The 25,674-nt window shown below is 46.6% G+C and overlaps 1 protein-coding gene across 4 annotated transcripts; it reads right to left on the bottom strand.

The window, feature by feature from the left end:
• Positions 1 to 224: 224 nt before the first annotated feature.
• ARHGAP1 (Rho GTPase activating protein 1) lies at positions 225 to 25,664 on the bottom strand. 4 transcript variants are annotated; one of them, XM_027705747.1, is made up of 15 exons: positions 25,617 to 25,664; positions 22,005 to 22,117; positions 21,035 to 21,218; positions 20,157 to 20,249; positions 15,031 to 15,060; positions 9,728 to 9,815; positions 9,357 to 9,488; positions 8,773 to 8,859; positions 8,041 to 8,139; positions 7,226 to 7,333; positions 5,955 to 6,031; positions 5,492 to 5,569; positions 4,817 to 4,945; positions 4,546 to 4,649; positions 225 to 3,983 (listed from the first exon to the last, which is right to left on the bottom strand). In XM_027705747.1, exons 3-15 carry the CDS (start codon positions 21,171 to 21,173, stop codon positions 3,804 to 3,806), a joined length of 1,344 nt encoding a protein of 447 aa, XP_027561548.1. In that variant the 5' UTR covers positions 21,174 to 21,218; positions 22,005 to 22,117; positions 25,617 to 25,664; the 3' UTR covers positions 225 to 3,803. The 4 variants fall into 4 exon arrangements, with proteins under 4 accessions (XP_027561548.1, XP_027561557.1, XP_027561573.1 ...); XM_027705756.1 differs by having other exon boundaries at positions 21,035 to 21,206; XM_027705772.1 differs by lacking the exon at positions 15,031 to 15,060.
• Positions 25,665 to 25,674: the final 10 nt, after the last annotated feature.

Below are 25,674 nucleotides of genomic sequence, written 5' to 3'. Positions count from 1 at the left end.
TTCAGGAAAGAGCCAACTTTATAATAATTCATTTTGTTTGAACTCTGTTTCCAGCCTGAGGCTCCTGCAAACTAGTATTTCTTCCCAGAGTTACTCACATAGGAGGCATTTCATACTCTCTTTCCTCCCTATCAGCATGGTTGTGGCTGGCAGCATAGCCAGCCTTACTTCTCTTTCTTGTAGATGTGCCACAGCTGCTGCCACGTGACAGACACACCTGGATCTGGGATTACATTTTGATTTTTATTGAAATACAAAAAGTGCAAACTGTGAAATATAAGATTGGTGCAGATTAGCAGAATATAAACAGTGTGAACTGTGAAAACCCCAGGCCTGCACCTGACGAACATTAACAAAAAAGAAGGCAGGGAACATCAGCAACAAAAGCAAAGCCAAAAATTTTGCACAGGAGCCCCTGTGCATAAAGAGGAAACTGGGACCAAACTGGCCCTCAGCTCTCTCTCTAGTTAGCAAACATTGCCACAAGGCATCCAGACGGCCCCCGACCCCCTGGACCACCAAAAAGCTCTGGTGCCAGTACATAGCTTGGGCCAAGGAGGGATCAGAGGCCATTAAGACAGCAGGAGGCTTAGCAAGGGGGAATGTTCTAGGTGCTAAAAGCAGAAGTTTGATGCAGAACAAATACCCCCACAGGGAGAAACGGCTAATAGCTAACCTGAAAGAGCCAGGGAGGAGACCCTAGGGCAGCTTACAGCAAGGAGAAAACCAACACAGACCAGCACCTAATCAGATACTGCCTCCCACCTATACAAGGCAGAGAAGCCCAGCCCAGCCAGCACCCTGCCTGTGTGAGGAGGCTGACCAGGTGGGGAGGGAATTTAAGCCCCTGGCCTTGGCAGGTGCAGGCTCTGGTGACCACCCACCCAGCACAGGCTGTAGGCAGGCCCAGGCCAGTTCCTTGCTCAAGTCACAGGAGGGATATTTCAATACAAGGCATTCAGGAGAACAGATTGCAGAAGCAAAAGCAACTCTGGTTACTGTGCCTGCTCCAGAGCCCTCAGCAACTCCAGCACAAGGAGCAGCAGAGGAAAGGGGATATTTACACTGTGTCCCTTCCAGGATTTGCAAGCACTTTCCCACCATGAGCAGTAGCAGTTCCTGAACACTCTCCAAATCTGCTCCCACCAGGCACTGAACTGGAGCAGGCTTTTATCCCTGCCTGCAGGGGATACACCAGTCTCTATTTTGCTAAAAAAGGAAATGTTATTTCAAGAATTCACTAAAAAAAAAAATCAAAAAAACCCCCAAAATAAACCATTAAACTCCAGCCAGAACTCAGACACTAGCAGCAATCCCTGCTCTCCCTCTGGGCGGGAGCTACTCCAGGACTGCTCCCCTGGCTACTAGGCAGGGAACAGTCCTTGCTACTCTGCAGGGCTGGAACGTGCCACCTTCCTCAGGGAGCGCATAGGGTCAAGGCCTTATGCCCCAGCACACAGGCACTTTGATTCCAAGTTGCTGAGCTTGGGCTTGTTGGTTGCAGGGGAAGTTAGCTGGGTTTGCCTTTCCCATAGGGAGATGGAGGTGAGGCCAGCATCAGCTGCCGATACAGTCAGAGCACCAAATCTCCCTCTCCCCATACCAAAGCCTACCCAGAGCAGGGTGCCTGCAGGGAAAGAGGGGCTGAACTGGGCTCCCTCAACCTCTGCAGCCTTGCCCCTTAAACACTGGGGCAAGTACACCTCTTTCCACACTGTCCATCCCAAGAGATTACTCCTCCACAGCATGTCAGCTGTGCTAATTTACTGTAGGAGAGACCACAGGTGGATTAGGAGCAGATTATCTCTACCTCCAAAACATTTATTTGGTTACTGCTGTGAATTGTTCAGAATGAAACAATTCATATCCTGGCCAAACAAGGAAGGCTCCTACTCTTGGAAGAGAGAGACTTGAAGTCAGCAGCCTTGTAGCATCCTTAGGGCAAAATCTCCCAGTATCTATAACAGATCAGATCCAGTCCTATCCTCGAACATCTCTTGCTCTAGTCTTAGTAATGCTCAGTTTCTTCCTCACTGTTCCCACCCACACGTTGGTGTGCCTCCTCCAAGACAGCTGGCTGGACCTGTGCTGCCTTGCAGAGCTGCCTATGTTTGCACCCATTCCCATTCCAGAGCTTAGCAAAAAGAACAATCTTCATAATTCCTGTGACAGATGTCACTTATTTTGATTACAACAGGGGCACCAACCTTTGGTTAGTATTTATAAGCAGGCTAAAATATTATGAAAAAGCAAATTCTATTTAGCATCCAGTAGCTTTTTAAAAACCAGTTCTGCTTGGTCCAAAAGATTTGTCCCTGAGGCCAGATGCAGCAGGGAGGGCTGGCCCAGGCATGCAGGGCACACGATATAAAGATACATCACACCAGTGAAGTAAGGCTAGAAGCTCCCTCCTAAAACCCTGAGAGACTCAGGCTAAGGAGAGGGATCTCTTTTAGCTCAGATAACAGCAGTGCTGCAACCCAAAACCAACGGCGATGCCGTAACAGTATTGCAGCTGCTCTGGGATGGTGCCGGGACCACCCCACTCTGAGCCTGCCTTGTGGGCTACCCGATCTCTCCAGCTGTGCCAAGGGCATACAGGATGCATCTGACCAGGCTTTCATGGTAGGATGGAAGGTATGAACCGAGGAGATAGGGCAAAGGCCCTTGGCATGGAATAGCTGTTCCCTCACAGCTTTGGCACGTGAGTGCTCAGCACCTGGGCAGAAGTTCATAATCCAGGCCTGGTGCACTCCAGGGTGAGAGCTGGCCCCAGTCCCCAGACCTTCCCTCAAGACATGCTCTCTTGTTACATTGTGCTGGGGAAAGTTCTGCTCAAAAATACATCTCAAGGTGGTCCATGCCAGTCAGCACAGATACACAAGCCAGAGGGAGAAGAGGCCTTGTGCTGCTGCTGGGACAGGCCACCAGGGCACTTGCTCCCTGCCATTCAGACTCACCAGCTGTCAAAGGGCCCTAGCCAGCACCTCCACACAGCCAGGCTGGAATTGCTGCTGGAAGGACAAACACGCCTGAGCTGGGTAACTATGGGAGGCATATTATCCACTACACCAGCAAACACTGAATAGTATCTGGAGTGGGTGACCCCAGCGAGGTTGGGCTTTGGGCTAAATTCACCTTCATTGTTTTGGAGTCTGACAGGTAATAAAGCCCATTGCTGTGAACCTGTTCTTCACTTGCCTGCCAAAAGCTGGGGGTACAGAGTGGTGTTTGCAAGTGTAGGACATGCTGCTACCTGAAGCACAAGGACTGCTGGCTCCCTTCCCTGCTTTAGGTGCCTCTGGTGAAAGGCAGGATGCACATTCAGTGCTGAGAGATGGCACTCGCAGTAACAATGTCTCTGTCACAAAACCCAGCAAGCCTGCCCTAGCCCAGACAGCCCAGCTGAGGCAAGGGAGGTGAGCTGGGGCTATGGGGAGCTTGAACAAAAAAGACCTTTGCTGAGGAAGGGACCAGGAGGGCAGAAAAACTGCATGTAAGGGAAGGAAGAAAGGAAGGCAGATCATCTGATAGGGCAGCAGACTGGTGATGAGCCCTGGAGGAGCTGCACAGGTGGGTTACGACTCCACTCTCAGCAGCTGGGAGACCAGCTCCCCTGCTCATCAGAGCTGTAGGTCTCCTGCACACTTACTTGCACACTTTCACCATCATCTCCACAGCCCTCACTCTGCTCATCACCCAGAGAATCAACGGTCCCTTTGTACTGGAGGCAGCTTGGTCACAGCTCCAAGATAAAGAAGGGGGAAGGTGGGCACAGTGTGCTGGTGTGGGCTGGCCTGGATTCAGGCCTCTGCATCCTCAAACAGCTCCTTCTGGTGGTCCAGCAGGAATTTGGTAAAGGTATTGATGGGGTTGATGGCTTTTAGAGTGATGGCTACATCTTTGGCCCACAGCAGATTTGGGCCAAACACAACTGCCAGGTTGGCATTTGTCATCTTGTTTCTGTCACTGTGAGCAGAGACCTATGTGAGAAGGAAAGAGACCATTGTGAATCCTACAGCCCAGCAGCTGCCCTCTACTCTCCCCAAAGCCAGAGCTGACAGACTCCCAGGGCAAATGAGAGGAGAAAAGCTGACCAGGCCATATTATAACAACAGGACCGAGAGCACTGTCAGCCAATATCTCCGCAAGTCGAAGTCATGATCTTCCCTCTTGCTAGAACAGCCTTGCAGTGCCTTCCTTGACAGCAGAAAGTTCTGTAAGGCAGATCTGAGACCCCTTTTTTACTCAGGAATCTTGCAGTTCTACCTCCACCCTGGGGAGCTTTCAGCCTCCCTGGTACAGACCACACTGCACCTCTTGGGCTTAAGGCCTGCCTGCACCTCTCAGCATTATGAGAAGCAACTGCTTAGGCTAGTTCATCATGATCATTCTTGATCTTTGTATAAGAAGAATGTAAGGTAAAGAAAGGCAATTCCCTAGCTTTTCCTCTCAGAGGAAAAGAGAGAGCAGGCTGTCAAAAAGCTGATGCAATGCACTGGCAACTGAACTAGTATATAATTGTTCACTTTTGGAATAGCTCACCTGCACCAGGAAGGCTATCAGTAAACGGAGCACTTGGTAGTTTTCTTCTGGCAAAGTCTGGAGTGTTCTGCGAACAACATCCACACGATTGACCTCCTCCACACCTAAAAATCAAGAGAGACAGGACAAGCAGGTCCATGAGGAATCCTCAGTACTCATCCTGATAAAAGCCTTGTTTGCAATCACAGGGTATCCCAAGCATGCCCCCCGAAGATATCTTTGCCCTTAGCCAGCACAACATTCAGGGAATAGCACACTTGTTACAACTCACTCTGGAAGCTGACAACATGGCTGTAGAGGCCAAAAGTGAGAAGGGGCTCAGGTAGCTCCCTCAAGAAAGTCTTGAGAATCACAGCAGGGAGATGGACATCTTCATACTGCTGGAAATCTACAGGCACACCTGAGAAAGTAGAGCAGAGACTCAGTGCCCAATGGAAAAAGCAGGACCTCCATCAAATGATGGGACATGCTGGTCAGAGTCCAGAACTACGGAAGGAGTATTTTAAAGAACACAGAAAACCGAAGTACTGTGTCTTCTAGCAGAGTGGAAAAATGTATCCCAAAGTCATATGCAAGGCATTGCTGAATCCAGCACTACATCTTTAGGAGTCACCAAATGAAACATGATCAAATTTCTTCCTGGTCATCTTCAGTCCCTCCAGTATAACCAGACTACTAGGATGGTATAGCCACCCCAAGAAACAGGGAAACTTTCAGGAATAAAAAAAGGACAGTAAAGGAACATGAGTGGGAAAGAATATGCTTTCCACACAGCAGAAGTATCAGATGCTTCTCCCTTGCAACTCAGGAGATACCCTAAGATGAGGCCTCGCCTACAGACCTATCAAAGAAGAAGTAGATCCATGATGGACTAGTTCCAACACAGTTCCAGCTGGACAGTAGTAGTTAGGGAATGAGAGGGGCTCTGATGCGTTTGGGCACTTACCCATGTTGTATTTTTGCTGGACCTCCTTGACAACCTGTGTATTTGCTGATCTCCGGAAAATTCCCTCTGTAGCAAGAGCTGTGAAGTGAGAAAGATCAGCCATGTGAAAGTCTCAAAAATGCTGGCCTTAACAATTATAAATCCATGCTGTGGGGCATTCAGGCAGATGTCAACATGTCCGTTTCTTAGAGTATAGCAATTCTTTCTGCTTCCACTACCAGACAGAAGATACAAGGAGCATTTTGCTACTCTTATACAAGTGGGAGTATGGACTCCTGGAAGAAAGAGGTCTCCTAAGCCCTGCACAATCTCTCTTGAAGGCTAACTCACCTAGTTCAGGCTTTACACTTTATTCTAGACTGCTGTTCTTCTTTATCTTACCACATTCTTGACGAGAGCTTGGGTGGAGGAGAGGTCACTGACATGGAACTGAGAGGGGCTGCAGCTTTCCCCAAACACTTACCATGCTCCTGCAAATGAGCAATAGTGTCTCTGACCACCAGAGGAACAGGAGACTGATCAGGGCTCTTCTCCCTGAGACTGTGGCAAGAGACAAAAGGTTACATATGACTGGTCCTCTGCACCCTGCATGCAGCCCCCAAGTCTTGAAGTTGCCCACACAAGCTGTACCACATAGGATCTTGCTATCCCAGTCCTTGGTTCAGTCATTATTCAGCCTTCTATCCTCTTCACTCATCATGCTACATCATTCAGTGGAGCAAGTATGAGCTCATTACTAGACCACAGGAACATTTTTCTATCTCCTGTAAAAATTATAGCCTCTAGGTGCCAGGGCAAAGGGTTTCCCAGAAGGTAAGGCTGCTAGTTATGAATCAGGTGAAAAGGGTTAAGCTTCTTTTTTCCTTCCCCATAGGAGCAAGGGCAGAAAGCAGGTGACATGAGAGAAATAATTTTAGCCACCCTACTCCTGTGACAGAAAATTTATCAACATGATGGCTGTCACGGAAAACCTAGTGATGCCAAGGCGTTCGCTGCCACCCTTACATTCGATTGTTCAGGCCACTCAATAGCATGGAGCTGTTCCCCCTTCTGAGGCTACTAACAAGCTCAGGCACACAGCATCTTGGGAAACACCATTTGGAAATGTATTGAAGCTGGGTAATGTGTTCCCAGATTGCCTCGGAGGTTCTGTCTGGCTACACAGTACTGGCTCCTCCTCATTCCTCGGGGAGGCAAAATCACACTCAAAGTTAAAAATACCTTCAACACTTACTCAGTATCACTAACCCTTGCCAGTGCCTGTGTTTGCCTGTGTCATCGTGCAGGAATGGGGAGTGGGATTCAGTACAAGGGTGAATAGAAGTGCTTTTAAAACAGATGTGGAAAAAAATTAGGAAACAGATCTGCAGTACTGCTCAATCAAAACAGCACAGTCCTAAACACACCTCCATCAGCCTCCTACAGACTTGCTATCCTTAAAAGGAAGTTTCTAGTGCCATAAAGCTGTCCCCATGGCCCTTATTTTGCTCTTCCCTTAGTGACCCTTAGCTGCAGAAACAATCTAACCTGAGGATCAAGCGGGTGGAACTGAACTGAGTCAGTCAGGATCTGGACATGAGCATGGAGTTCCTCAGGAAAATGATTAAAGTTTTGTAGGAAGTCTGAACTGCAAAAAATTTCACAGCCATTTTTGTTGCTGTTCTGTTATAAATACAGTGACCTCTCATCAAGCAAGGCAGGGCAAAAGCAACACAGTCCAACACAGATACTCACTGCTGGAGTGAGACTCCAAACTGCTGGTTTGGCAGCGGTGGGCGTGGGGGTGTTGGCTTCTGGGGCACTTGTAAAGGTTTCTGCAGGGATCTCAGGTATTCATCATATCTGTAGCAAAACACAGACTAGTAAAAAAGCCACTCCACCTCCCAGAAAGTGCATGAACCCAGTACTGCACACCCACTGGTAAATGCTCCAGCCTAGTATGATTGATTCTACCTATGCAAAAACAGGACAGGCACCTCTGGAGCATAAGAACAAACATCTGGTTGCCAGAAAAAAAGCAGGAAGAAAGGAGTAGCTATCCTAAATCAAGAGTTGGAGGAGCTGAGGATGACAGCATGGGCAGGAGGCCAGGATAGCACTGGTTGTGATGAGACAAATGTGAATGTATGTATGGGACAGGGAATCAATCCGGTAGGACTGAGATTATGGCAACTCTGGGAAGCCCCAAAGACAAGCTGAACTGTGCGGAGTGAGCTAAGCAGGTGTCCAGACACAGCAGATGCACACCATGAGCTCCAGGTCAGTGTTAAAGTCAGCATCTTGCAGAAAGTCCCCAAGGGGTAAGTGGGAGAGGCAGGATTGGTGCTCCACTGGAGGAGGATTTTTAACCCAAAGACAGAACTGGGCACTGGGGCCAAGGACACACAGGAAGGAGCATGGAGAGAAACAACAGTCTTGAAAGCAATTTGTCACCACTCCTTCCAAAACCACTGCCTGAGTGAAACAATCTCTTCCTCCTCTTGCCACTCCTCCAGAAAAGTTCCTTCTCACAGAGCCCAAAGCAAGTGGGAGACAGGCAGTATTCTCACTTCAGCACTTGGCTTGGGATTCCCAACTGTTCCAGCTTCACATACTCCTCCAGCTCATTAAGGTAATTCACATAAAAAATCTTTCGTCCAAATTTAAAGCTGAAAAACAAGAGAAAGGTAGGTATGTGAGGAATCAGGAAATCCAGTAACAGAACTGATTTTTTAGAGGAAAGGAGAGCAGGGGTCTGCAAGGGACATCAATGGGGCAAAGGGGCAGGTATGGCCAAGCAGCAGAGATATCACTCACACAGCTCTCCAACTCCACCTATTTTACCAGGAGATGCTAAGACTTTCCAAGTCACATTAGGGGCCCTAGCAGCAGCAGACTTCTTAAAACTCTGGATTTCTTCTTCCTATGTTCAGAAGAGTAGCCTTGAGAAAGTTTTGGTCTCAATTATTTTACAGAGTTACAAAGTCAGCAACACAATCAATTAAATGTAATTTGGACTGATGTTCTCACTTCCTTTTCCATTACTAGCAGAGCCTGACCTTTTACTTCTACTTGGCTGGATAGAAAAGGAGCAGCACAGAGCTGCAAACCCTGTAGAGGTTCCTGAAGTGGTACTTCTGGTGTCTGAATAATTCTGAGCTCAGAAACAGGAGGAGATAGCATAAGGTGAGAGACTCCAGGATAGGCTTGGCAGCCTGGGCTCATCTTGTGCCCAACTGAGAATGCTCCATTGTTCCCCCATAGAGCGAGGATATGGGTGAGCCTCCTATAATGCTTCCTACCTGATCAGAGGCTTAAAGAGAATCAGCAGGGTCTTGATGAACATGGTTGGGTGCACAATATACAAGGCTTTGATGTTCTTCTTGTACCTGCCAAGAGAAGCCCAGTAACGATGAGCTGCACTTTAAGCAGAGGAACCAACCTTTCCACAAGATTAAGGCATCCTGGCTGCTCCATTCCTTTTGCACTGAGCCTCACCACTCCCCAGCACCCATGGCCTCTGCTCTCCCACGCTTTGTAGCTGCGTCAGGCCACTCAGCAGCCTGAGGGCATGCTCTACTGTATTCCAAGATTCACCAAAAAGCACGAGCAGCCTCACCAGGAAGCAACAATTACACCATGGAGCTGACGCACTTGCACCAGGCCCTGGTTTTGCTGCTTGCCTGTTGGCCTAAAGGATGTAACTACAGAAGGAGCTTTTTATCCCATGATTCAGCCTGCATTGAACAACAATCCACCTCTATAAGCAGGGGATTAAGTGATAGTGAATTAAGATCACCAAGTTACACAGGGAGCCTGGGGAAGATCACCTATGTTAGGCTACAGAACAGCACATTATATCCTTGCTTGCTGCAGCCTTACTCACTTGCGATCAAATTCCCTGTAGGCATCCCGCAGCCAGCTCAGGGATGGCTTGTTCTCACTGGTCAGGCCATGGTGCAGGTACACCAGTGTGTAATCACTCTCCACATACTGGTCCAGTGTGAATTTCAGGTACCTGAGAAGAGACAACCGCTGAACTCACTTCGTGCTCTGCTACAGAAAGGTTTTTCCTTTGGGACTCATTGCTGTGTGCCGTAATAGAGGATTTGCATCCCCAGCAATGGAGGTAAGCACAGGGGAAGACATATCCAGCTAAAGAAGCTACTGCTGATAGACCTGGCCCCAAGAATCCAGCACCTAAGAATTAGGTCAGGTTTAAGAAGTTAACAGCAGCCTACTTAAGACAGTACTCACGCCAGCAGTTTCACGTGATCTAGCTGATGACTTGGGGGCATCCGGCAGGCACTGAACAAAACTACTTTTCTTCCATATTTGTCATCACCTGCAGATGAAATGCCAGAGATTACACGGAGTTTAGGGACTGCATTATGGTCTTGGCAGCAAGGGGTAAAGAAAGAATGAGAAACCACCATAACAAGGCAGAAGGCTGGTTTGCCACAGCTGCCAGCAAAGCTAAAACCTGATTTTCAGCAGTTACATGGGACTAGTATGGAAGCAGAAACCTGAACACCAAGGGCCAGGCAAGTCAACAGTGAGAATGGAGAACAGAATCCCTGCTCCAGCCCTGAAAGGAGAAAAACACTGGAAGCCAGGATACCTCGGGGCACATAGAGATGGAGGCAAGTACAAAGCAGAGTGCTCAGAGCATTAAACCTGCAAAACTGTCCCTGGGCACTGCTCCTGATGCACATATCCAGGGAGGCACAGGGAAAACTGCCCCTCACAGCCACAATAACCACTCCTTCCATCCTGCACATAGTCCTAGATTAACTGCTTAGAGTCTGGTGCATCTGTTTCTTGCTTCACCTGAAGCTTAGTCCTGCACGCAAAATACAAGCCATTTCATACTCCGGAAACCAAGAAATTCCTAGAGAAAGAGCAGTCCCAGTCACATCCTAGAGATGAGGAACAAGCATCATCATAAGCCTCTTCTACAGATGGACCAAATAGGGCTGCTGGATTCTCCAAGGGGATTGTAAAGTAAACTCTTCATTGCTTCCTAGATTTTTCCATCCACAGAGATATTTTCCCAGCCTGAGCCAGAAGGAGCTGCGAAGTGCGGCACAACAAAGCATTCTTTGTAAAAGACAAGCAGAAAACAGCCCCCATTACACTGGAGCCAAATTAAGCACTCTCATCTCAGGGAGGACACTCCCAGCCACCACTTGAGGCTTCAGACAACAAGCCAAGTTTTCCCCAAAGCAAGTCTTAAACATCAGTGGACTTCTGACAGCAGAGATCTTGGTCCCATGAACAAAACCCAAGCAGATGTGCATGGCCAAGCTTAGCGAACATGCTCAGGGAATTAGAAATTTAGATAAGTAATAGCATACAGAGTTTGAGGGAAAGTCTGATTCTCTCCCAGACACAACACCCAATCCATTTCTACAAGGATGACTTGCTTTTTAGCAGCAATGGAGATGAACTGGTTCCTTTAGAGTGAAGGGTTAAAGACTAAAGTCATCCCATCTCTTTAGCTACTCACCCTGCTCTGAAAGCTGTGTTTTCTTGTCAAACAGAAAGAGAGTGGAACAGTGGAAGAGGCTATTGAGGTTATACTCAACAACACGCTCCTTCCTCCCCTACGGCACAACTATCTCATACAGACCACAGCACAGAAAAGCAGCAAGGATCGATATTTATGCAGGCCAGATCTTCAATACATCATTCCTCTCAAAATAAATCATTTCCCCATGTGAATTTACAATATTCAGAGCATGCAGCCATTTTCTTACCTTTGCATGGGCTCTGGCCCTCAACTACTGCTTGGCTACACTTGCCATTGAGCAACTAAGATCTCGGAACAGCAAATCTTATTTCTGGGAACACTGCCTGTTAGTAACAGGTGAGCATTTGGTGCTGCAAATTGCAGCCAGAGAACTCACACATACCAGCCATGACATTAAGATGCCGCTAACCCTCTTTTACCCCCATCTTGGCCAGAAGAACAGATTCTCTTGTTACTTGTTCACTTTTATTTTCTCCTCACAAGTCCCATGTTCAAGTCACTCACCAGACAACACAAGAGACAGAATTTACTGATGCACACAAGCCAGAAATTCTACAAAAGCTAAGGACACTGAGGCAGCACTAGGTACAGATCAGGAAAAGGGTGGCATAGGCCATCACATTGACATACACATGCGGAGATAAGGGGCAATTAGGGAGGACGCATGACCCAGAATGCAGGACTAGGAGAGAGTGATGCAAGGCTCATCTGGAACAACCAGATACAGTCACAGCCAGGCCACAAGACCAACATCACATTGCATATCCCATGGTAGCCCACTCTCTGCCTAGCCCAGAGGTTCTTGGTAGCTTGCTATGAGCTTTAGGGCCGGGTCTAACGTACTTAAGTTGTCTATAAAACTAAGTGCAGGATACAAAGTCCTGGGCAAGGAATATGGCACATTGTGACTCTTCCCATTGGTCTTGAGCAACTCGTATGTCTATCTGGAGGACAAAGGGTTCTGCCTGCACAGAGCACCAAGAAGACAGTAGCATTTGAGAATCTGTTGAGTTTTATAGTGATGAAAGAGAATGGTCAGAAAGACAAAAGATCTTTACAGATCACAGCTCTATGCTAAATTCAGAACAGGTGCTATCTTCAGTTAACTGAGAGGCTGCATTTCACGCCAGAGTGGATGGTCTGAGGGCCAGAAGCAGACTGCAAGCTTGATCAAGGCAGGCCTTTGTACCATTCAGTACAGCACCATGTTCATGCCACGTTGTGGGTGGCCACACACTCATCTCAGGCTCCTGGGCACTGATTTCCAGACCTGACAAGTCACAAGTCAGGAATCACATAGCTTAAACAACTTTCTCTGGAATTGCATTAAAGCTTATGGCAGGGCCTATGCAAAGTCAAGAATTTTGTTCCTTATATAGCCTTGGTGAAAAGGTCTGAGATTGCTGGTAAAGAATAAACAGACAATCCATGATTTGCCAAAGGGGAGATGGCATGTTTCCCCTGGACAATTTCCAGGATCAAGTACATCAAAAGATAATCTATAGTCCCCTGGATGACTGAAAAAGGAGTGGCCTGTTTTGCATTCCAAATCAGAATGAATTTATGCATGAGACCTACAAAGGAACCAGCATGCCCACTACAGAGTTCTGGGTTTTGCTCCAGTTTCATCACACTGAGCTCAGCCTGTCAACAGAGAAACTTTCAAAACAGCCAACTGCCAATCTTGTTTTCACTTGACATATATCTGACCAGTCTGGTTCCTCCAGACATGACAAAATTCAAAATTCAGCATCAAAGCTGAACAATCAGTTGTTCCAGTTTACAAACAAGAACCTAAAGCCCATTCCATGCATTCTTGGCTGTTGAAGGAAACTGCCTGCAGGTGGCCTCCCTGCCTCCTACAGAACAGGCTCTTATCAGGTTTGATCTTTCCCAGATGCTCCATCCCTTGTACTATTTCTTTCCTGTTTGCAATATTAATCTTAGGTATCTAGGTTTTCACCCCTTGTTTGCAATTGCAAATAGCTCGAGTTTCCATTAAACACAACTACAGACCATGAAGTAATCACTCAGCTTCTCAGGCTCCTATCTCTCCCAGATGAGGAATGCTTAATAGTTAACAACAAAACAACAAAGAAGCAACTATATACCATTAGTATTCACAGAGCGCCCCAACTCTGCAATATTTTCAATCCACACTGGAATTAAACTACCTTTCTGTAGGATGCAATGCAGATTATTTTTCTTTTAACAACAAAGAGCAAGACAGTAGCCAATATGAAAAGCCTCTCCAGACAAGACAGCTGCTCATCTAAAGAGATATTAACTTGTAGCACTAATGGACATGCTAATTCTCCTAAACATTGTTATAGTGTTTTGAAGGCCCCAAATCAGTTTTTCCTCTTGCATGAAGAGCAGCATTTCCAGGGCACTTCTGAGACAAGGGGCAAGGAAAATCACTGCTGTTTTTCCAAGCCATCAGTGCAGGGCCAAACTCCTAAAAGGGCCAAAGTTTAAATACTGAGGCTAATGCTTCATGTTGACACCTGCAGCAATAGAACGTGTCACAGCAGAAATTCAAATCAAGATAGCCATACTGTCCTGAGGCAGGACTCTGTTAAATGAATCTGCACAGCAAACGCGGAAAATACATTCCTGGCTTGCAATCCTGTTATGTATTTCTAGGTAAACAGAAATATATCCGTTATATATCCTGAAATATATCCGTTAGCCTTTATGCCATGACTGCAGGCAGCTTAACTGCTGTACAGAGACCCTGCTCACTCCAATCTTCATCAGGTAACCTCAGTTGAGTGCTCACCTCAATGAAAGATTCAAATAGCCTGGTACTTTGATGCTGAGAGGATGCAGATGAATAAAACTTGCCACCAAAAGCTTGTGTTACTGGTAAAACAGCAAAGTTAACAGAGTTCAGGGTCAAGGAGAGGGCATCACTACAGAATTCTGGGACTTCGCTACACAAGTTTCACAAAGCTGAGGATGTTTATCAGAGCCACTGTCACTAAAAAATGTGTCTCATGTAATTTCAGGTTCCTGCCAAGCTTATGGCACAGCTGGGAAATGTTTAAGTATAGTAGATTTTAGTTGCCTATTGAATTCCAGAGTGGATTTAGCCCTGCAGGAAAAGAAGGTAAGGAGCTCAAAGTAGAATTATTTTAATACATGCCATCTTCCACCTAGATAGTCCCAATATCCAAATTCACTGCCAGAATCAGAAAGCCTTACCAAGTGAATATAGCTTTAACTGACAAAAAAGTATATTAGAGGGTCAAACTAAAGAATGCAAAATGGGAGAATGTTTGAGAACATAGAAAATGTGGGAGAAGAGTCCACATAATGAGGAAGTGAGAATCAGCATTTCCATGGACTGTGTGAAGGTCTTAGCAGAAGGAATTTCACACCAAAAGAAGTTTTTATCTACATTGAGAAGCATGAAAGCACCGGCAGCCAAATTCTTAAGGCTTAGGACTGAAGTCCGGAGAGTATTAACAAATGCTCAGCAAGCACAGGGCAGTCTAGCAGAGCTTCGGGTGAACAAATTACCAAAACACATCATCTCTGCAGCCAAATGGAGAAGAAATAGATAACAGTTGCTTTCAGATGGAGAATCCAGTTTAAGTGCCAGCTGCTTAGCACATGAGTGCAGCAGTACATCATGTGAAGGAATAGGAAGCAATCTTATGAACTTCCAAAGCACACATGATAACAAGGAAAACTGGAGTTCAAACTGAACCGGTCCAAGCAGGCCACCACCATGACAGGAGAGGAACAGGATTTACACTAAGACTCATGAGCCCCAAAGTGCCCAAAGTAAACCACACACGCCAAATTTGGCTCAGATGATTCTGCTGTGCCCGAAGCAGGAGGTGCAGCCCTCAGACGACAATTTTGTGCAGCCTTTGGACTCCTGAGAAGATGCCAGTGCAGCCTAAGGCTGAGCAAAGTTTGGGCTCCCCTGAGACAGTCCAGCTACAGGCCATGGTCATGCTAAAGGAATACCATGATCTACAGAACCGAATGTTAATGCCACAAAAAATCTACCTACCTGGTTGGGCCCCATCAAGTGCACCCTGGTCTGGAGGAACAGAAAAAAAGTTACAGCAAGCCAAGCTTCGCACCCTTTCCCAGAAAGTAATCTTGAGTGTAAAGTCTCAGAGTCTAGCCAGATTGCACTGGGATGCATTTACCTGCTGTCTTGCAGCAGACAATCTCCTTCCATTTCATCTTTCCCCAGTGCTCCTCTCCAAAGCAACCTAATCTAACAGTTAGAGCCAATAACAGCAATCCCTGATTCCCAAATCTCCTTCTTGAATTTGTACCTAATTCTCACAATCACAGTCAAATTTCTGGCCCTTACTGTTACACTTCCCCTGCCACCAAAATGGCAACTGCTCTACTGCCACTTTTAAAAGGGTTAATTGCAGTTAATTCTGAATGTCAAGTCCTCTGAACAACTTCAGAAGAGTACAGAGAACAGCATCATACCATATGAATACCACATCCCACAGACTGTTTTGCAAGAAGCTAAATTTCACTAATAACCTGAAGATGGGACAATTTATATCTTAACACACCCACAGTTTAAAAAAAAAAAAAGTTTAGTAGATTCTGAATAAAAAAATAAACTGCCAATTAGAAAAAAAAGGGAAAAAAAGGTTTCTCTGGGCAGGGAGGAATCTACAAAGGCATTTATTGTCACACCCAGCCCCTTTCCATCTCTCACAGCTATATACTCAACTGACCTACATGGGCCTATCAAGACAGAGCCTGACCAGAGCAGGGCTCTAGGAAGAAATTCTCCATTCCCTCAGTCTCTCTTAGAAACTTAAAATTTCTTAGATACTCTCCCTTCCCTTGATCTTGTACATTAAAATGTGGTACACAAGCTGGGCTTGCTTTGGATGGGCTCAATTCTACAGAGGCAACTCATAATTTTGTATCATACAAATGTTCTTAAACCAAACAAGCAAACAAAAGGTCAAAGCCAGAAACTACATCCAAAAGCAGCAGAAATGCAGGCAGTCTGTATTAATGGAGCCAATAATCATGTACTGTACTGGAAGGGAAAAGGACCCTTGTTATCCTTTACTACTGGGCCTTTGCTGAGTCCATTAGCCATCAAAGACACATTGCAACACACCTTTAATACAAGTTCTGTCTGCCACTTCTACCTTTGCCTACCTACAGAAACAACAGCTACTGTTGCTCCAAGATTGATTTTACCTCCCCATGTCAATCACCAACAGCAAATCATCAGCACTAGTTACAGCTTTGGCACCTGCAGCCAACAGCCAGTCAAAATGGTTTTTTGGGTAGATTTGGTACCAGATTCACCATTGAAAATATATTCACTGCTGAAATTGCAGTTTCAATCTAGTGACATGCAAGAAGGTACACTCCTAGCTCTCCATCTTGTTTTCCCATTTCAATCACAGGTCTTACACACACTAGTATCACACGTTATCTGCGAGGGCAGCCCTGCAGACTGATAATTAATGGTGTGACGCACCAGATTTCCCACAAAAAGTAGCAGAAATATGCTCTGAGCTTCAGCAAATCTTTGAAATCACTGGGCAGGGATTACTTACACAGCTGGAGTAAACAGTGAAGGCCTCTTTCCTGAACACTGATACACCAACTTGCAGCCTCCCACGGCAGTGAGAAATTCATATGCCATTCACATGTTAGGCCCCAGCTTACTTATCCCAAAAGAAAGCAAAGTTATTGTGTAAAATGGGAATGCTGATGAACCTCATAGCCATAGCTTTGTATATTGACCACAGAGACCAGTATTTCAGACTGGGCAGCAGAATGAGGAAGGAATACGTTGCCAGAGCTGTTTATGAGCCCTGCTCTTCCCATACAGCTTGTGTTTCCTCCAAATGCTGTGATGTGAGCAAGGAAAAAAATTACACTTTTCAGAAGTGATTTGTGCAGTGAAATCAAACCTCCTCTGTTCCAGCCACGTGTAAAGATGAATTTCACTGCTACAATGCTCACAAAAAGAGGCACTCAGAGTTAAGAAGACAGAGACCCCCTCCAGAGCCTGAGGAAAACACTCCTGAAACACAGACCTTAAGGCAGGTCTGAAAGGATCAGCAGAGCACCACCTTTTTCCTTCAGAAAAGCACTGAAAAGAAGCAAAAGCAGGTTTCCTAAAACTAAAATATTCTGATTCCCAACAATACTCCAGTTCTGAGTACTCCCTCAGAACCGTGGCCTGGATGCCTTTTGCTGTCATCTTCCTGTAACACACCACTGCATGGGACAGCAACAACATGCCTGCTCTTTCCCCATGGACAGCCTCCTCCAGCAAGATCCCAGTCCCCAGAAGACACAGGAACATAGCGCACAGAGTCTCCATGAAACTGCTGCACTATTTTTAAGTGAAAAACAAAACCAAAAACTTATTTCCCAACATATTCTGCAAAATGTTTTTCTGTACTCTTTCCCCTCTTTAGGCCAGAGAGCCTAAAGGATATTCAAATCCAGCCTGCCTTGAACTGAATCAGAAATTAAGGTCAGCTAGAAAATGAGTGTGCTAACTTTTTGTCATTAAAACTGCACTTTCAATAAGTTATTAACACCATGCACCCATCCCACAAGAAACAATTACTTTTCTGACCACACAGGATAACCCTGGGATCATGGAATTCAGCCCGAGGATGGGAACCAGCCTTTTGCTTTTGTCTCAAAATAGCATCATCATCCCAGAATATATTTCAGGGCAGGCAGGAACAGAGTTAGCCATAAGTTTTCTGCTCTGAAGTGCAGAACAGGGAAGGACATGGGACAGAAAGCTAATAAATCAGTAGAACAGATAAAATTCCCCTTGATTTGCTGACATTTGGTAATATTTACAAAAGAACCAGGATGGAGCTATTTTGTTTCAGGCTCAGCATGGCCACTGTTCATTGTATGTGAAGGTGCTGAGCACCAAAACTTCTCAGCAGAGGCAGATCTAAACAGTTTCATATTAATCGTCCAGAGAGATTTTTATTCTCCAGGCTCTTTCTAATAGGATTTTTCCAGATTTTCCCAGATTGTTTGCCTCCAACAACAGCCCAGAGAAAACTACCCTGTCTGATTCTCTTAGCAGTTAAAATTATTACTTATTGACCAAAAAAACTGAATAGCTCCACCCCAGAGCCCAGATTACAACTCTGGCCCTTTGATCAACTTCATAAATCCTTCTTCCAGGAGATGAAAGACCATCAAGTCTCAAAACTATGTGACAGCAAATCCTCCCTTCTGGAGCTGTGCTCCTTGCTCTCCCAATGCCAAGAAAGGAATCACACCGCACTCAGTGTGTGGGACCATCACATGCTTTCAGATCCATCAGCTACTGGTGAAAACTGGCCAGCAACTGCCAAGAACCAAAGCTTGTCAGAGCTGCTTCTGCACTATGCAGAGACACTGGGACAGAGATCTCACTAGAAATACAAATTTAAACCACAACAGGGAAGAGATTCCTTTCAGAATGCAGGCGCAGCTCCCAGTCAGCCACCATACCACCCTGAAATCTTTTCAGGAAGCTAGATAATTCTTCATTTCCTCTCCTAGACGGTGTCAAATGGTTACTTTCCAACAGCCACTCAGACACACCTCCACTCTCCATTCAGAGAGCTTCTGAAAAAAAAAAAATCATCTTACCTTGGAACAGAAATCCCACAGAAAGAGGGGCTTATGTCAGGAGGCAGCACACAAAGCATATCCTTGGCTTGGGCTGACATTCCAGTCTTATCAATGTCTCTGATCTAAACTCTCTGCTAAGCATTTTGTCTGAAGCAAACATCAGTATCATTCAACTCAGTCATTCCCACAGTCCTGAAACACCAGTTACCTCTGCCATTTGCATTCCAAGTATTCTACCACTGAAATGGTGGGTTCCACACATCTGTCCCTTCCCAGTTTCAGCAGCAAGGACACCAGGGTGCAGAGCCCTATAAAGATCAGACTGCAGATCCCAGTCCTGAAACTCCAGCCCCGTGAAAAAGTAGGTTAGTAGCACATTCGCAAATGAAAGCACTTGTGGCAAATCTAAGACATAATGGCCCAAATGTTAAACATCTGGCCTATCAACCTTAGCAGGAGACAAAAGACAACAAAATTTAGAGTTTGCCATTAAAATTTTGTTCCACAAAAGATGAAACATGAGAGATTATGAGAAAGAAAATTCATTCTAGAAAACTGCCCAGAAAAGAACAATGTCAGGACAACTCTCTTACCAAACTGCCTGAGACTCTTCCCTTTGTGGTCAAACCTGCTGCAGAACAACCCTGAATCAGGAGGACTCCAGCTTGTGCCTCTGCTTCACTGCAAACTCCTATGTGGGGCAGGGACCAAGGTACAGAGAAATGCCAATAGGAAGGGTAGGAGGTGGCAGTGGGAGAGGTAGGAGGTGGCTATAGATAATCACAGAGAAAGTATGAATCAAGTCACAATAGGTTGAAAAGGTGGGGGTTTTTTTGGTTTTTTTTGTTTTTTTAAACAAGGAACACAAGATAAACTGGGCTTACCTTTCTCTCAGGCTTACCACAGCAACCTAACAAATACTCCAAAACTCTTTCTTATGGAGGTCCCAGCAGTAAATCACCAGGGGTTAGCATAAATAGAATAATATGGACAAGACAATAACAGAGAAAATCCGAATGCTTGTGACCCTGAATGATCAGGTCTTTCATTGCAGTGAAACAAGGGCCTATTCCCCCTATTTCAGATTTCTGTACATGCTGTTTCTGGACAGGATGGCAAGCTCTGACTGTTCAGATGTAAGAGTTGCCACCTACTGTGGATTACTCAGTCAGTTGAGGATCTCACAGCTATACTGCTTAACTAGGTAATTTCTGTGGCACTATCATGCAAAAACCACATTTGTGCTCAGGATATAGTCAAGGGCCACATCTAAAACAATTCAGCAAAAGAAACTGACTCCCGCTAATAATATAATCAAGACAGCAAAAGCCAAAAAGGAATGCAAGTTTAACTGAGGTCAAAAAAAACTATAAATATCACAAACATTCAAGAAGTTTGGTGCTCCTTCCCTTTACAGTGCCACCTTCATTGCCACGTGGGCCAGGCAAACAGCAGATACCCACAGAGCCCATTAGTAAGGCCCTCCCTCAGCCTAGCTGCAAAGACATCTAAAGGAGAAAACAGAAAGACCCCTACCTGCTACTTCCACAATGTGGTGCCTGGCAATATCATAGTAGGGATCATCCCATTGCAGGTGAGTGACGGGCTCAGGGGAGCCTTTGGAGTCCTCTGCACAAAATACAAGGAACAAGCAATTAGAAGGAGGATCTGGAGCACCTCGGTGAGGGGTACAAAAGGGATAAGAGGCATGAGAAAAAATGGCAGTTCTGCATGGGAGGGACTAACACCTGTACGCCTTGAAAACCCACTTTTGAAATTCTGAGTGGGCAAGAGCAGCAATGACTTCAGAAGAGTCCTGTCAGTTCTATGAGGTCCATATGTATCGCTCAGACTCTCTCAAACGACTGTTCAGATATGTCACAAATGTTCACAAAGACAAAACCCAAGGACAGTAAGGACACCATCACAGCTTTTTAGAGAAGAAGGATCATAACACAGTCCCTCAGTGGATGGCCATCCTGTATACTCTTGAGCTAATTTCCCTGACCTCTTTGGGCAGCAGTTCATAGCACAAGATTTCAGAGTAACAATTCAGATCTCCAGCCCCACCTCCTTACGGAAGTTCGAGACCCTTCCAGTCTGGAAGGCCAAACTATCCTGCAAGACACTGTAACAGAGGACACTCAAGGATTTACAGCTCATCTGTACTGTCAGCACCAAAATGTAGTCAGGCACAGAAATGAGAAGAGTATATTTACATCAGCTGGCTCTGCACTTTTCAGTGCTGTTCAGTACCAAGGCTGATTCACTTGGGTGTGGTGCAGGTTTAATGTGTCTATAAAGCTTTTAAATGGAGCTGGGGCTCTCTGTATATGTAGATGTGACCACAATGCTACAGGACAAATAACTGCTTTTTGGCCAAAACCCAGATCCTAAACAAACAGGATACTTACCTGATTTGGGAAAAGCAGGGGTTTCATCTGCTGGCCAGTTCTTATCATCTATGGAGGCCAGTTTGAGCTGGCTGAGGGACTGGTTGGTATCATCCAAGTTCAGGTCATCCTGAAGCTCCGAGAGTGGGTCTGTAGCCATGGTCCCCAAATACCACAGTTTATTTTGCAGCGTCTAGAACAAGGACTGCAAAGGTTGTTAGGTGAGAGCCAGAGATCACAAATTTACCTCCCTACAGAGGCTCTTCCTCTTCTCACTGATTTTCCCCAAATACTTCCTTATCTTTACATCCAGGAACTCCTCCTCCTCCTCCAAGCCAGAAGCACAGACATCTGTCAGATTCTTTCACGACAATTGCTATCAAAAGGCCATTAGAAGCTGTACCAACCCTCTCAGTGAGTCTCTGCTTGACCACAGCCCTGTAAAGAGTAGTTTCTCTCCTGAAACAGAAGCAGCACCAAGACGCTGAGGAAGGCGACAGGCTACACCAGCCCCTGCCTGACACACTCACTGTACCAGCTCTGAGCTCCCCCTCCCTCTGAAGGGCTGGCACAAAGCCCAGCTGTTTCCACAGTTGGCCCAGTGCTGGAAGCTTTCCCAGGAATCACTCCCCCTCCTTCTACTCGTAAGGGAGAGACAGAGCTCTCAACAACACTGAAGTGGGTGCTTCTGTGTGCTGGGATCTGAAGACAGAAGTGAACAGCTTCTTGAAACAGGATTTCATAGGCTGAGTTAGTAAGACATGAAGAACAATACACACACAACCCTCATCTCCTTTCAGCATCATCCAGTAAATCCTTGATAGCATGATAGTAAGCAGCAAGGAATCACCTCTTTCTTTTAAAGCCATAGTGCTAGAATGAGTATTTTTCACGAAGCATGCCATAATACTGAGGAGACCAAAGAATTAAGAGGGTCCAAGAAACAGAAAGCTCAGTGCATTTGCTGTTTGCAAATATTTCTCACTCTCACCTGGCGCAGAAGATGTGTCAAAGCCGGAACTGAACTAGTACAGCATACAGCACCACCTGCAATTCTTAGGGACAACCCTGGGGAAACAGCTGTTATCCTCTGAAGTCAGTATCCTGGAGGTAAGGAAACATTGGAAAGGACAACTATGAAGATCTGGATTGCTCACGGACAGTAATTCAGTGGTCAACAGGCACCAAGCCAAGAGGAACTGCAGAAAAACCAAATGAGGTCTCACACCCGCAAGAGTCTCTGTAACACTGTTTCACAGACAGGCTTGTGCTTATTTTGCATTATGAGGAGACCAAAGGGTTCAAAAATGATCTGAGGAGGCACAATGCCTTTGTGTGAAAAGTATATTCAGAGTAAAGCTATTTTCTTTAGCAGAACTGAGAGGGGCCAATGATGTTTTGCATCCTCCATTTCTAGAGCTTGAATGTGTCTCTTTATCCAAAGAAAACAATGCAACAGTTACCCAGATGTGAGCACAAAGGCCAAAACCTGTGAGACACTGAGCACTTGAAAGTGTGTCACATCCATGCTCTGGTCTGTACTTGTGACCAAGCTTGGGGATGCGTTTTGTGAGCACAGGAAATTGGATATTCAGTGTTTGCCCTTTCCCTTTGAATCACTCCAAGCTTATTACTTCCTGTCCTCCCCTATCTGCTACTCACCCATTTGCAACCAGTTTTCACCTCTTTGGGGCTCCAAAGGGCTGGGAGCTATTGCTAATCAAATGCAATATTTCCCAAATTATGAAAGAGTGTGACATATGTTGGCAGTGGATCACCAAGACACCACATCAGACACACAGGGCCTGACCACTGCAGCAAGCGCAAAGACCCAAGCAAAATTATTCCCTGCCCTATAGTGAGGGCTGCAAGAGCTGCCTGACCTTCTCTGATCTCAATGGGACAAGGAGCAAGAAATCAGGTTCCTTTGCACTGTGAGCTCATGCTGGAACCACGCAGCAGTGGAGCCAAGGGACAAGGACTCCCCACCCCTGGCAGCTGATCTGATTTCTATGGTAACAGCAGGCATTGACTCCTATGACTCAGTGAGCTTAAAGCATTTCTTACAACAGCTCAGCAGCCCCAAAAGCTCAGCACCCCATGCTGAGGAAGCATCCATGCCCCATCAGGGCAGCCTCTTGGCATTCCCAGCTCCCAGGGATTTCCCAGCCCTGGCGGAGAAAGACGACCCAAGTTCAGCTGCTGCCATCCATTGAGCTGCCTTTCCTGTGAGATTCTTGGGGATGCCCAGTAGCAACCCCATCCCCAAAGCAAGGTCCTGAAACGCTTAGGGACCAAATTCAAATCCTCCCACAGAGCAGTGATGGTACTGCCATAGGGTCGGCAAGATGCCAAGTGCCCTCACTTTTCCCTACATGGATCACCACTTAGCTTCACAGTCAACTTGCAGCACCTGATCAGAGGCAGAAGAGTTGGTTATTAAACTGGGGGATTTCCCCTACAGCATAAAGTTAATCTTAGTGTGGCACCGCGTGGAAGAAGGAAGTCGTTAGTAGGTTACACACTGGAAAAAGAGCCCAGTGGATAGTGCTCTTGCCTAAACCTTCCTTAACTCTTGGAAAGACACAGCATTTCACCATGTTTAACTCAATTTAAGAACTGCACTTGTTTTACATAAGTGTCACGACCAGATGCAAGTGGTACAGCCTGTATAGCAAATCGTAAGGTAAGAAAAATTACACACTCAGCTTTAAAAAGTAAAAAGTCTAGTCAAACATTTAAAAACTAAAGAATCATACTTGATGTCAGAAGCATTTATTGACTGCCAGGCTCTAAAGAGCCAACTGTTTCCTTTTTTCCAAGCATTTAAGTATATTTTCTGCACCTATACTGCACATGAACACTTGCCGTCTAATAAAAATTAACTTTCTTGATAACAGAGGTGCTGGAGAACAGCATATTCTGCTAAAGGAGAGAAAATTCAGCCCATTAAAATACAATTTTCACACAAATTCTGATCTGGAGATTCCTTATACGAGATCCCACCAGAATTTACCCAGGGGAGACAGTTCACTTATATCTAGAACGTGTTGGTAACTGCTGTTCACGCAAACTATTTTTTTCTGCAATTTCAGTATCACTACTTTTCCACCACTTATTTTTAACCTGCATGTGCTTGGTAGTTTCCTTTTCCTGTTTTCTTCCAGATATACTATCAATTCAGAAGGAATTCTACACTTCAAAATATGTCCATGCATACATTACCACACCCTGGACCTGTACTTACAACAAAGAATTCCAAAAGCCAAGTGACCTCTTCTGTGCCAGATGAACAAGCAATGGTCAGATACAAAGCATTCCCAGTTCTGGAATTAGTTTTCAGACTCTGCTGCCATCCACACCTCCTCCCAGTTCCGGTTCATTTGCACAAATGTCTGTTTTTATGTACACACCAATCAAGTCCCCTGTACTTTGCTATAGTGTTAAAATCAAGCACATTGCAAGAAAGGGGAGCAGTTACTCAGCAGCAGAGCTTTGGAGTACTCGAGTGAATGAGCTCCAGAACCAAGACTCAACCAAAAAGTCCAGTTCAAGCCTCCCTTCACATCAGGACTGATGATACCACTGAGAGCATCACTGAAAGCATCACTACCCTGAAAGAACCTAAGGGTCAGGAGCCAGACCAGCTGTGTCTGGCTCACTGTGATCAGATAACTGAGGACAGACACACTATTGCTCAGGGAACCTCTTTAGTCCTGCTTTATTGTAACAGCTTTTTAACTGAGAAACCTTCCTTCCCCAGTCATCCCAATCTATTTGCTGAAGGCCACCTCGGCTAGCATTCGACCTCCCGTTAGTAGTTCTCTGCAGGGTCTGAGAGCAAAAGCGCTGAGCTCTTCAAGTGTCCCCTCTGGTGCTGCAGCACAAAGTACAGAGGCTGCTCTCAAGTGTCCTGCAGGACCCACCCGTCACACAGGGTGAGCAAGTGAGGCAGCGGGGCACACACAGCCCTGCGGGCCCTGCACCTCTCTTCATCATCACCGCCTCCACCACAGATCTGTTCTCTCCCATTCCCTTCGACTGAGCTCCTTGGAGAGCCCTGACCCAAGACTCACCTACACGACTCACAGATTTGCTGTTTACACTGTTAAAACAAAGCCCCAAGCTCCCCTAGCGCACGCCAGCTGCCTGGGGGTGGGACGTGTACCAGCCCAGGCTGCTGGGCACTGCGGGGACGGCAGCCACCCCAGCCCCGCCGGGACGGGACCAGGCAACAGCACGGCCCGGTGGCCCCGCTCCGGCGGCGCCTGCACCGCCAGCACCGAGCAGAGACCAGCGCCCCGCGGGCTCCCGGCCCCATCTCTCCCCGCCTGGGTGCCCGCGGCGCTTCACTACCCGCGCTCTCCCCGCCGGGCGTTCACGGCGGGCGAACTGCGCCGCACCGCCCTCGTACAGGGCGCGCCCGGCAGCGCCCGGGCTCAGGGCTCGGGGTTCGGGCCCGGGCCGCTCAGCCCCAGCCCCGCCGCCGGGCCGCTCCCCCGCCCCGGCAGCACCGGGACAGGCCGCCGGGCTCCGGTGCTGCACGAAGGGCCCGGCCGCGCTGCCCGGGCACATCTCCCGCCCGCCCCGCCGGTGCCGGTACCTGCTACCGCCGCGGCCGCCGCCTGGCACCGCCGCCCGCCGGAAGCGCGGCCCCGCCG

Source organism: Neopelma chrysocephalum, unplaced genomic scaffold, assembly GCF_003984885.1.
Source record: "Neopelma chrysocephalum unplaced genomic scaffold, ASM398488v2 Primary Assembly neopelma1_24, whole genome shotgun sequence".
NCBI classification, from domain to species: domain Eukaryota; kingdom Metazoa; phylum Chordata; class Aves; order Passeriformes; family Pipridae; genus Neopelma; species Neopelma chrysocephalum.
This window is presented reverse-complemented; position numbering and strand designations above follow the sequence as displayed.

What these genes read in the sequence shown, in the direction of transcription:
- ARHGAP1 (XM_027705747.1), bottom strand. Translation starts at nt 21,173, where the DNA reads ATGGCTACAGACCCACTCTCGGAGCTTCAGGATGACCTGAACTTGGAT. An exon ending in ATCCCAAGCCAAGTGCTGAA is followed by an intron (nt 7,334 to 8,040) that starts GTGAGAATACTG and finishes GTTTTGCTACAG; the next exon opens with ATATGATGAATACCTGAGAT. An exon ending in TTTGGAGTCTCACTCCAGCA is followed by an intron (nt 6,032 to 7,225) that starts GTGAGTATCTGT and finishes CTCTTGCCACAG; the next exon opens with TCTCAGGGAGAAGAGCCCTG.